The sequence below is a fragment of the Copadichromis virginalis genome, linkage group LG3, assembly GCF_057382275.1.
Source record: "Copadichromis virginalis isolate Kocher_CV1m ecotype Utaka linkage group LG3, C_Virginalis_male_GT1.1, whole genome shotgun sequence".
Lineage (NCBI taxonomy): Eukaryota > Metazoa > Chordata > Actinopteri > Cichliformes > Cichlidae > Copadichromis > Copadichromis virginalis.
In genome coordinates, this window is record NC_140620.1 from 46151105 (window position 1) to 46164580 (window position 13476).

Genomic DNA, 13476 nt, shown 5'->3' on the forward strand with positions numbered 1-13476 from the left:
ATTACAGCTGTTCTACTTTTGTGTAAATTTCACAATGTTCAAGATATAGGAGTAATGATAACAGTTTTATTAAGTTTTTATTCACATTAAAATGTTTTTTTACCATATAATTCATTAATAACTGTCAACTAGTTAAACACAAAATTTCCATGATTTGTATTGATTTGTATTTACATCAGAGCTCTCTTATAAAAAGTTCAGTGAAGCTGCTGAATATCATTATGTCAGGTTCATTTTAAACATGACTTACTATTGTGTGTAATGTGTGAGTGTATAAAACGTTTATACAGTCATTGGTTGCAACATAGATCAGATGTTGTTGCCACCATGAGGTGAAAAGAGAAATTACACTTTAATAATTCTGTTTATGGTGGTGAGCCATGAATTATAAATTTTAAGGTAGGAGTGAAGGGCCTGACCTGGGACCGTGTTTGGCTGCCTGGCTGGACTTTGGTGTAAGACAATGTTTAGTCCACATTGAGTCATGAGTTGTATATATTCTGGACAAACCCATCGATGCCATCACTCTTATAAAAGAAAAAGAAAAAAACCCCAGAACATAAAGTAAAACTAAAGATTTAAGAAGGAATTTTGCACTGTGACTCTTTCTTGTTTTGTTTAAGAAGCTCACTTTCCAAACCCTGGTCAATGATGCACTCAGAGATTAAACCGCTTTTATTTGTAGTTGACTCGGACGACATCTTCCAAAGATCCAAAGAACGCCAAAGTCCCGACCATTTAGTTCTACATTTGTACAACCATACAGTTTTTTTTCTAGTGAATGGTATTGTAAACTTGTAAAACATATAAATTACACATATTTAATAAACATTATTTCATATTCATAAAACTAAACGCAAAGTAAACTGCAGATTGATTCTTTCCTGTGTAAATAAATGTATAAAACTGTGACTGTAGGACGTGTCCCTTCATTATTTTCAGATTAATGTTAAAAATACAAAGCGACAAGTGAAACCTAGTTTTTTTGTTTTTTGCACTTGTGTGTGTGAACTAAATGTTAAAATAATATCAAATATAAACTACATTTTCAGTGTAATTTGATTTTAAATTGTTATTTAATTTAAATGTTTGTCATATTATTCCATAACAGTGCGATGTAAACAGTAACATATTTAATGATGGACTTTGTCCTTTATTATAAAACTAACTTTGTGTCTTCTTCACTTCTACTGTTTGCAGGCTGTTTGTGGACATCAAATTGAGCCGCTTCAGAAACGACAGCTGGCACAAAAGCTCCGTCCTGACTGCCTTTAAAGACACGGTTGCTGCGTCTCATCCAGAGTTTGACGATGACGATCAGAAAGTAAGCAGCTGTGTTTTTGCACTACGCAGCACACTCATCTCTGCTATAGTTTGTACATTTGCACCTGGACCTGTGTTTTGTTCTGTGTGTGTCTGTGTGCAGGATGCCCACGAGTTCCTCGTCTGTGCTCTGGACGTGCTCCAGTGTGAGTTCTCTAAGCTGCTGGCAGAAGCAGCTGCCTTGGACAAACCTTCCATCTGTCCAGTTAGAGCTCACAATGGCTTCAAGATATTGAGCACAAATAGCTGCAACAGGTAGGAACAAAGTAAACTTTAAGTGTTTTCATGATGCTGCTGATATTTCTTCACTGTGAGTCTGTAACCTCTGAAATGATGTGATTCGGCAGATGTGGTGTGCAGTTCTTTGGGCGGGAGGACTACCTCCACCTCTCCCTGGACCTGGTACATCGAGGCTCAGTGAGACTCCATTCTGTGAGCAGCCTTCCACAAATATGTAATTCATCTGTGAAAGAGTTCAACTCGAATGCACCTGTTCCTCCTGCTCCCTGCTGCAGTTGCTCATAGTTGGACTCATAGTTGGACTATGAGTGCCAGTGTGGAGCTAAGAAGCGAAGAGGAGCTGTCGTTCTTGAACCTCAGATCGGTCCCCAAAGGCCTCAAACCACCACGGTTCAGTCGGTGTCGGGCTAACAGTTTCTTTCATGTCATGTCCTCCTATTGTGTGAAGTTGCACTGGGTTGAGAGTGATTGTGTGTGTCACATTTGCAGTGAGCCAAATGGCTGTAATGGGGTTGGACGAATTGGAGGGAGGTGTAATTGACTGCACTCATACGCTAGTCTACTTATAGCCCACACTACAAACACTGCTGTGTTATTTTGTCTCTCTGTGCAGGTATGTAATGTGACAAAACCTCGGATGACCTGATATGTTTGGGATGGGTGGGTTGTGCGCTGTGAATTATATAGTGAACCGTGTTATTTTGTCTCTCTGTGCAGACCAGGGCGTGTAATATGCCACAGCCTAAAGACAGCTGAGCTGCAGAGGCCAGTGATCACTGGCTATCTACTTACGGGGTGGTGGGTCTCAGAGGACAACTGCTACCCCTGTGGAAGTGAACAACGTGTGGAGTGCAACTGGCTTTGTGGCATAGCTGGCTCTGGCCTTGGACTGTGTGTTTTTACTTTGTACACAAATAGGACACTGGACTCTTTTATTTTTTGATCACTGTGTTAATACATTACCTTTAAGAATTTTACTGTTGACTGTCATGTTTTGAGAGAGAGAGACAGAGAGAGAGAGGGAGAGAGAGAACAAGAGTGAAAAGCAGAATATGAGAAGCTGTGTTTGCTCCAGCATAACATGACAGTAAAGGCATAAAAAAATGTTTCTCAATGGCAAATAACAACAACATAATGCAGTTGTTACACCTATTTCCTGACATTTCCTGTTGTTTATCCGCTGGTCTCCTCTTTCTAGTGCAAAGTGGGCGATAAACAAACAAGAAAGACGGGACTAGCGGCAGAAAAGCCGATCATTGATCAGTTTCATGTTTGAAGTAATAACAGGAAAGGGGGGGGGGGGAGAGAATGAGAGAAGTAGATGCAACTGCGCAGCAAAAACACAGAATAACTCCAGCTTTGTGTCTATTTGCTGAAGCTGAAGTACGGGACAAATCGCTTCCTTTTCACCTCAGTATCGGACCGATACCAATACGTAATATCGGATCGGTCCATCTCTAGTACTAAGTCACCATAAGAAGTGTTTCTGAACTAAAACAGCCCAGTGCGCGCTCCTGACGCAGGGCAAACAAATTCTGTCGGGGATAGACAAAATTCCAAGGTTCCCCTGAAGTAGACTGTGATCTGTAAGCCGCCAAAAAAAACACGAAGACATCCCACAAACCTGAGATGGACTCGATTCACCTTCCAGCAATACATTTCTCTGGCCTGAATCGGTCCAACAACTTTGGAATGTATTCCCGGAAATGGGAGAAACCGGAAGAGACAGCGTGGCACAGTGAAGAAAGTGCAGTAACCTGACAGGTGTGGGCCTCATCAGAACAACAGACACCGCTCTTAGAAATTGTAAGTAAATTTTCTGACAATCCTCCACCAGTTATCTTAAAACTTCATCGTAAAATAATCTTTTTGCTTTCTTTATGAAATGACCCATGTGAAAGCGTGCGCTTTGAGCCCTCTTCGGAATATTTTTAACTCTTTGGTCACACCCTATGTTCATTGGCGTCGAGGGTTGCGTTTTGTTGCGGAGATTCCAAAAATATCTTCATATCAGCCATAATATCAGCTGGTCAGAGTTACTCAGAAAAAGAGCTTCACCGCTGCCCTTCCTTTTCCACAGTGTGGGAGTCACAGTATGGGCCAATCTATTCACAATTGTAAGAGTTCCTGCTTTGTCCAACTCGTGCACTGATGATTAGCTAAAACGCCATGACTGGGCGCAGTCGCTGGAGTTAAAGTGAGTGTTTTAGGTACATACATAGGCTGTGTAATAACTCGTAGTCTATATGTCCGCATCAAAGGTTTTTTTTGTTTATTTGTTTTTTACTAAATTCCACCAGTGATTACTCTGGCTGGTAGAAAGAGTTTGGTTACCAAACCATCCCAAATAAAGTCATAAAAAATTAGTCTGCATAAATGAAATATAAATTGACCCTGATAAAACAAAACAAATGGTTTAATGCACATTTATAAGAGATGCTAAGACCTACACAGGCCTGCATACTGATTTATTCAAAATTAGCTGGCAGAAAGTGACAAATATTATTGTATAACATTTAGTTTATGAGATGAATCATCGTCAATTTGCAAATTCTGACATTTTGATGGTTTGGAGGAAGTAATTACTGAAGCTAACTGAGAAAGATCAATTGAAGAAAAAGAGTCCAAATAAATAATTATCAATGGTGCTGAAAGTAGCTATGCATAATGTTAAGTTGGCGAGATTTTTATAGGCTATTTTTTCTCTAATGGTTAAAATTGTAAATGGCCTGTATTTGTATAGCGCTTTTCTAGTCCCTAAGGATCCCAAAGCGCTTTACACATCCAGTCATCCACCCATTCACACACACATTTACACACTGGCTACACACTAGCCAGTGTGTAAATGCTACATTGTAGCCACAGCCACCCTGGGGCGCACTGACAGAGGCGAGGCTGCACTATGTTAGTACAAGGCATTGAAGAAGATAACAGTGGGTGAATTACAACCTTAAATTTAGTTACAGCACTTTACTGTGATGAAAATATATTTCCCACTGCTGTGTAATCCATTATTGTAAATGGAAACGATGAGACAAAAGAGAGCAGTACATTAAAACACTGACAGCTGCAGAGGTTTTGTCTCTATTGAACATCAAACAAGAAGTGTTGATCTGAAATCTGGTCAGAATGAATCCAAGTGCACCTTTCAGCCATTAATCTGGTTGGACTGTCACACTGACAGCGTAGCATAGGTGGGCTAACAGCCACTCTGAGTGCAGATAATAAAGTGTGTACAGTAGTTGTAGTGCTGACCATCCTCGTCCACATCACAGAAAGGCGTGTGATAATAATAATAACAGCAGCAAGAACATTAGACAAACATTTTAATGTTGGTGAAATTACAGACACAATGATTTCCTGTTTATCTGTAGTGGGTCATGCAAGGCAAATCTATGACACATCTGTTTAACCAACACATTGAATCTAAAACATCGGAGACTGCCACTGCAACCATAAACAAGACATACGATAATTTATTAATTAGCTTGTCTTGTTTTCTTTATAACTCTTCTTCAATTGTACTGCTGCAGCCCTCACTGTTCAAACCTTTACTTTATTCTCTGTAATGCATAGAATAAAACTGTAGATAAACACACATGTTACTAATTAAAATAATAAAAGTTTTCTTTGGGTAAAGAAATTTTATTAACATGATTAGAACACCAGTAGAAACAGTGGGCTCTGTATGCTTGATTGAAAAAACCACACCGATGTTATTGTTTAATCACAGCAACAAAAATGTTGTGATATATGTGAGCTGGGTCATCATCAACCATCTCTGAGCTACATAAAAATGTTATGGTAGAAAATGGGAACATTATAATGATTGCTGTGAAATATTAGCTTGATATGTTATATACCTTTTGAAGATGCATTTATTTTAAAAATGGTCTGTTGACACACTTCCAGACCTTTCTTTCACATATTGAAATCTGTGGTAATGTTTGGACATGTACATAGCATGGGGAAACAGTTGGCTTGAACAACTTTTACCACAAAAACGAAAATATCAATAAATTGTCCTGGCCACAAAGAATAAAATACTGGCGTTAATTAGTTAGTTAAGTTAATTATGTGCCTATTTTTCATTTTCAAGACTTGAGTCACTCCAGTCTCAAATCATCATAACTTTTAGAATATTTTGTGCTCCGCCATCTCTGATTTTATGGTCCAAAGTTTAAATATTTAGTAAACAAGGATTGCTGATAACCAGTGTTGGTCAAGTTACTTGAAAAAAGTAATCAGTAACTAATTACTGATTACTTCCCCAAAAAAGTAATCCCGTTACTTTACTGATTACTTATTTTCAAAAGTAATTAATTACTTAATTATTTAGTTACTTTTTAAAACCACGATTTACAACCTGAAGAGGTGATAAAGCGATAGATCTTTCAGCCCAATTCTACTTTTTCTACATAATCCATCATACAAAATGTTATCAAATGGAAAAGTCTCTTTTTTTTAACTTGTTTTATCAGTTTTAATCTTTTAACTTTATGCATCAAGCAAAAATATAATTATATGCAACATTCTTTGACTTGAATAAATTAGTTTAACATTTAAACCTATTTTCTGCACATTCCAGCACATAAAATAAAATATTTTTTGTGTTTACACTCACTCTTTCAAATAGATGCAAGTCAAACACAGCAGAAAATAAATAAAGTCAAAGACTCAGCGGTCCTGTTGCTCTATTTTCACCTGTAAAGCAGGACTGCGGTAGGCGGAGGTTTATCCTGGTGCAGGTGTGCCGCGGTCAGTTGAAGAATCCGCGAGTTTCTCTGTGAGTTTCCCATTACGTCGTTGCGCACTCGGTGCTTGCTTGGAAGTTTAGGGTTTTTTTCGTTGTAAAAAGAAGTTTTCTTCCCACGCACGATGGACACTAATGTTTTTGTCACTTTTTATGGAATCAAACTCAAAGTAAGGTCAGTACTTCCACGCTTTAAACGCTGCACGCTCATACTCTCTCCCACAATCGATATATTATCCATTGTTGATCTGCACACAGCTGTTGTCACTAACGGCGCACTCGCTTACGTCACTGTCGTGAGACATTCTCGCAAAAAATCACGGTTTTAGTAACGCAGTAACACAGCGTTCCTACGGGAAAGTAACGGTAATCTAATTACCGTTTTTGCAATAGTAATCCCTTACTTTACTCGTTACTTGAAAAAGTAATCAGATTACAGTAACGCGTTACTGCCCATCTCTGCTGATAATTTTACCTTTGTACATATTTTTAAAAAGGCCCACCAAACCACTTTCAAGCCATTTTTCTTGCAGATTGAAATTGGAGTGAATTTTTGAACACGACTGTCTCAGAAACTAATAAAGATAAATGCAGAAATGTTCATATTTGACATATTTGCTCAATACAGTTTGAAAGTAAAGTGAAAGCAGGATTTTCTTCATTTTGTGCCCAAAACTTTCTTATTACTAGGAGGATTTACCTCATTATAAGACAAGCAAAATTCATATAATTGATTAATTATAACTAAGGGTGTCAGTGTTGGCAAGTAAATATTATTATGTACATGAATCTTCCAATGTGGTAGCCAAAATAGAATTACCGTATTTCCCGGACTACAAAGCGCACCTGAATATTAGCCGCACAAGCTAAAATCAGGGGAAAATCCTGTTTTGTACATACATTAGCCGCACCTGACTAAAGGCCGCAGGTGTTTCAATGATGACTTATCATATGTAAGAGAATATGCACAAAGGGAATTGTCAGGAAAGAGATGGCTGTTTGGAGACACACCCCTTTTATTAATATTTTGAAAAACAAGTTGTGGGTACATATTTGCATAACCTTTTAGGTATATGTACAAGTAGCGGTAATTACAAGTAGGAAACATGTACTGTGCTTCATAAATGAGTAACAAATGTAGTACATAACAATAACCTACAGCACACCAGAAAAATAGATTCAGACTACCTTTTAGGCTCAGGTGCAGCGACACAGCTTTAACAAGAAGAAAAGTCAGTCATTCACCACCATCTTCCTGCCCACTAAAACCACCAAAGTCCTCTTCTCCAGTGTCGGAAACAAACAGGCTCAGGATGGCTTCGTCATCCACTCTCCGCTTCTTTCCTTCGTTGTCACTTTCAAAACCAAACAAATCCTCGTTGTCAGTGTCGGAGTCGAACACCCTCAGAAGGGCCGTGGCGGTGTCCTCCTCTCCATCATGCAGCATTCAGCCCTTCGAAATCCGTTGGTGATCATTGATGTTTTCACACTTTTCCACGCTGTCAGATTCCACTGGTGGAGTTGAGCATAACTTGCTTTTCGCAAGTTTATCGCCGCACATCATCCACAACTCCCGCTGAACGCGTAGCGCTACTTTGAAGTTTGTTTTTCGCGCTACTTGTACGGCACTATGTTGTCTGGCGGACAACACGTGACCAACACACCACTCTTGAACCCCGATACTGTGTGTCTGATCACATGCCCTTCCACCAGGCAACGTAGTGCCGTACAACAGCGGAACAAACAAAACAAATCGTCTTACGATATGACAAAAATCATGGGCAATCCACAGAAAAGCCGCACCTGACTAAAAGCCGCAGGGTTCAAAGCTTGTGGAAAAAGTAGCGGCTTATAGCCCGACAATTACGGTATTCGCTTCTGAAAACTTTTACAAACTGTTGATATTCTTTAAACTCAAACTTTATTGACTTTCTTTTGTCTTTTCGTAAGATTAAACTGGAACCAGATTTCTCATTACTTGGCTAATTTCAGTGATTTGTCTTTCACAGGTAATCTGAAGAAAAGATGGAAATTATCACTCAGCTACAACAGGCATTTTCTGTTAGTGGGGCAGCAGTCCCCCCACCAACAGAAACACATCCTATAATCCAGTGCATAACAAACAATGACCTCGAAAACCTCAAGAAATTACTGAAGGACATTAGTGTTAATGGACTTTACCCCTCTAGAGAGTATAGTGACTATATAACCCCACTGATTGCTGCTGTTGTAAATAAAAAAACAAATATATGTTCTTACCTTTTGCATCAGGGTGCAGACCCAAATATGCCTTCTCAATTCTGCTGGACACCTTTGCATTATGTCTCACTCTCCAAAGCAACACCTGATGTTGTGGATCTATTGCTTGCAGCAAAAGCTAATCCAGATGGATGGAGTCCTACTCCTCTGCAACAACAGATATTCACACCAATGCAACTTGCAGCCATTAAAGACAGGGAGGATATCATGAAAAAACTCATCTCTGCTGGTGCTCTGGTGACACTGCTGCCCAAGAATGATCGTCAGTGGCTTATTACCAGTAAAAAAATATCTCAGATGGTTAATCACCTTGCAGAAAATGGAGATAGAGTGTGTTCCCAAATCAGACATTTTTTGAGTATGGACATTGCTCTTTTTGAAAAAAAAAACCCTGAAGAAGTGTTCAGAAATTTTAACAGCCACATGCTGTTGGAACATCCTCAGTTCCACCTGACCATGATTGAACTTCTCTTTACTGTTTCAGGGCCTGATGCAGAAAAATATGGCCATTCGTGTATTAAATGGCTGAAGGAAACTGAAAATGTAAATACATACATTGCAGGTGCAGCCATTCGCCTTTCAAAAATTCCCAAGACACATGTAGGGAGCGCAGTCTATAGTTTAAACCGAGTTTTCTGCACAATGGAAGACATAACAAATGAGCATGCAGTAGCTATAGTTCCACAAGCACTGAAAGTGCTTTGCTTAAAAGAGAGACCGGACATCTGTGAATCAGTGCTACAAACATTGTATGTGATAACACAGAAAACAAAAGGCACAAAGGACTGGCACGTCACCTTTTTACAGAACTTATGCAGAACAGTTGCCCCTTTTGTAAATGAGCAACACTCCACTAAGATCAGGATTTACACGTACGCTATATTCGCAAACCTGGTGTCAGTTGAACAGACAGCAAATATTTTAAAATCAGTGGGCATAACTTCAGTGCCCGAGGACATACTGACATCTGTAGCAATGGAAATGGATGACAGTCTGAAAAAGGTGGTGAGAGGTCTGAAAGAATATCTGAGCAAACCAAACTCAGAATGTGAGGGAAACACAGCCTCAACTTTAGGGAGGAAGAAGAAAAAGAAGAAGAAAAAGAAGAAAAAGACAGAAGACCCAAATGCTGAAGTTTCCACTGCAGCAACTGAACTAACAACAAAGCTTTCTGTTTTAGAATCAACTTCAAATGTAAAGCCTTTTGACTACAGCATCATTGAAAAATCAGATAAACAAAAATGGCTTCAAATCAGCAAGAGGTGGAAGGACAAACTGGAGAAACTTGTTGGCACAGATGACAGTAAAATATCCAGAATCAGAAGCATCATTTATGTGAATGATGCAGAATTCAGAATAGCGAAGGGAAGTGATGCTACTGAAGTCTTCTTGGGGCTGAGAGAGGACGGCACAGAAGTTGCCATTAAGAGAATGTCTAAAAGCAACTATGACGAGCTGAAGAACGAAGAAGTAATTCTACGACATCCAGAACTTGATCATCCTTATATCGTACGATATGTTGATGCTGCAGAGGACGAGAACTTTGGATATCTTTGTCTGCAACTTTGTGAATACACCCTGGAAGAACATATCAAGAATGATGACCATGACCCACTGATGTTAAAGGAACTTGTAAAACAAATTCTTGAAAGCCTAAAGGTGCTTCACTGTGGAAATCCTGAAATTATTCACCGAGATCTCAAACCCCAGAACGTTTTGATTGGTGAGACATGTTTGAAATTCAGGGAAAAACAAAAAAAATAAACATGTGTCAGGTAAATATAAATTAATGATTTAGTTCCATGAGTTTTGCATGTTATTCCTCCTGCAGATATTACTGGGAGGGCAAGATTAGCTGATTTTGGCATAAGCAGACGCTTACTCAAAGGCCAAACAACTTTACTTACACGCAGTGCAGGAACCAGATGCTGGATGGCCCGAGAGACTTTAGAAGAAGAATCTGCATCATACAAGAAAAGCACTGACATACAGGTAAAGTCTGCTACACAAACTTGATTGACTGAAAGATACCTTGGTAAAAATCCCTAAACTGATGTGTTACTGTTAAGGTGGCAGGCATGCTGATTTATTATATCCTGTCGCGAAGGAAGCATCCATTTGGTGACTTGAACATTAAACCCTTTAAATGTGAGTCAAACATTTACCATGGAAACTACAATTTGGATCAAGTTCAAGATGTGGTGGCAAAGGATCTCATAGAGTGGATGATCAACAAAGAGCCAAAGGACAGACCCACAGTAGAAGAATGCTTGGACCATCCCTTCTTCTGGACTTCTGAAAAGTAAGGAAGTCATGCTGTAACAGAATCTATGATTTCAGGTTTCACTTCAGTAAAGCTAGACACATGCTGTATAATAATGAGAGCCTAAACTGTGTGTGTGTGTGTGGGGGGGGGGAGTTTCAGTCTGTTACTTGGCTTAATCTATATGTTGGGAAAATGAGGTCAAACTGTCTTGTACTCAAACAGGCACGTTAACATTGGCAGCAATTACTAAATTATTTTCCCACCCTTCTGTTCTTGTCTTTTTAAGCAAGACTCTTTTGTGCTGCTCCTGTTATTATTCAAGATATACCTCATAGTTTTGTTGTTGTTATTGTACTCATAAAGCATAATTTCAACTTTATTTCCAGGCAGTTGGAATATTTGAGAAAGACTGGCAACAGGGAGGAGGTGGCAAACTCTCAAAAAGCTAATAAAAGGCTGACTGATTCACTGGATGCATATGCTAATGGATCCTTCAAACTGTGGAAAAATAAGGTGACTTAGGGATGAGAGGTCAAACTTCTATATTCCTAAATTCCTGTTGATGACCACTGTGTTTTGTTGTTGCAGTTTCCCCAAGAGCTGGTTCAGAAGATGGAAAAGGTCAGACCACCATACTCTGAAAACACACGGGGGTTACTGCGCTTTATACGCAATTTCATTGAGCATGAGTAAGTTAAACTAAATGAAAAGTGATGTAATTCATGAACACACATATTTATATGTGTATATCTGTTAATTTCTTGTAACTATATGAACAAATCACAAATATTTCTGATACTATGACAGATTTGGAAGCTTACTTCTCTTGTTACTACTCATTAATAAAACTTTCCTTGTTTGCAGGCTCAAGAATTTTCCTGACATTGATGTATTGAAGTTATTTCCTGATCTCGTTTGCTGTGTTTACAAGTTTACCAAGGATAAAGGCTGGGATTTAGAATGAAAGAAGGAAATGCTTCAAAGAGAAGAAACAAACGACATTAATACCGTGTTTGCAATAATATCTACAAGTACAGACGACCCTCTGAGTTTCCCAGTACAAGAGTCTCAATAGTGACTTTAAACAAAGTTGAATTCAGTAAGGATGAAGGCTGTCATTAAGGCCTGTACAGCATGACAACCATTCAGAGAAAATGTATATAAGCAAATACTATTAGTAGAAGTACAGATGTTAATGAAAGCTTTGAAGGATGCTTTATTTTGTTCAAACATATGTGTATATATAAGCACACCACAGAAACCAAACTAATAAAATCAAAATGTGTTCTGCACAATAAGCCAAAGTTTTGCACCTGTTGTTCATTGTGACCACTTTCCAAATCCTGATAGAAGGAGAGATGGTATTTTAAGGGAGCTACTAGTACTAGACTTCAGTAATGTTATTTGTATGGTTTTATAGTTAGTAGTTAATTTAAAATGTGCTATTATGGTGGCTGTATTTGCAAATGTTAGTGATAAAAATTCTTTACTTTCAGCTTTAGTAGATAGATCAGTGGAAAAACGACAGGAAAGCAGGAGCAGAGAGAGAAGGGGGAAGACATGAGGCAAAGGACCGCGGGTCAGACTAAAACCTGGGCCGGCCCTTCTCGGCCATATGACATGTGGGCGTCTGCACAACGCGCTGAGCTAAACTGGTGCCCAATAAAAATAAAAATACACTGGTGGTACTTATGAATAAATTCTTCCACTTCTGTTTTTATAGACAGTGTTAGACCAGATAGGAAAATGATAAATCTACTTTTTTCTTTTAATGTATTTTATTTTGGTTGTGTGAAGCAAATAAATACCTTAAGTATGCATTTTCATTTTTGAAAATTTATATACAACATGTCAACTGTATACTAGTATTATGTACTATGCCAACTTTTCTATACATGTATTTTGAATTAAAGTGAATGTCATTGAGAATTTACCAAATATATTAGAATTTGTATGTTTTATTAAAGATTTTATCTCATTTTCATATTGTAAAAAACTGCAAATTTAATGTTTAGTAGCTAAATAAATTCCTTTTTTTAAAAGAAGTTGAAAGATGTGCTCCTTCCGTTCACCAGCATAGTCCAAATCAGGCTTTCAGAATGTGGAAATGCTGAATTTCATTTAATTTCATTCAATTAAAAACATAGTAGCTTGCAGATCTGAAACCTGAAACCAAAACTGAAATGTCTTGAACCTGGGTTCTTTCTCAAGGCCAAGGGTGAGAAACTTGACTGGCTTTAAAAAGATGTCCAGCGGTACAGGGGCAAAATAACCCCTCAGCACTCTTGTGCATGATCTCAAAAATATTTTTCATGAGTTCATGACCTGCAGTCAATTGTTTTAAGTATAACTGAATATTAATCTGTAATGGTGGCTATATAGTGCCAATACATTCCATTTACATTAGCATCAAAATGAGGAGAAACAGCACATGCTAAAGCATGTTATTTGTTATTATTAGTTATTACATGTTATTAACACTGAATGTGCAGTGGTCCTTGTTTGTTTGTTTTCAGGCTTTTTACAGTGAAAACGCCTGGCTTGAGGGTTCCCAGCAAGATTTCCATAACAGGTTGCCTCTCAACAAGCTCCTGCCTTTTACCATTACCATTATATATACACATAATTATTTTTT

The 13476-nt window shown here is 38.4% G+C and overlaps 2 protein-coding genes across 2 annotated transcripts in view; one reads left to right on the top strand and one right to left on the bottom strand.

Annotated features, from left to right (window-relative positions):
• LOC146715010 (uncharacterized) overlaps nt 1-13476 on the bottom strand; it is a 92082-nt gene that overhangs the window by 4714 nt on the left and 73892 nt on the right. The window lies entirely within an intron of this gene.
• Nucleotides 3109-12865, top strand: LOC146715012 (uncharacterized). Its single transcript, XM_085451367.1, has 7 exons — nt 3109-3369; nt 8326-10298; nt 10407-10567; nt 10645-10877; nt 11228-11354; nt 11430-11530; nt 11706-12865. The coding sequence occupies exons 2-7, from the start codon at nt 8342-8344 to the stop codon at nt 11803-11805; spliced, it is 2679 nt and encodes an 892-aa protein (XP_085307493.1). The 5' UTR covers nt 3109-3369; nt 8326-8341; the 3' UTR covers nt 11806-12865.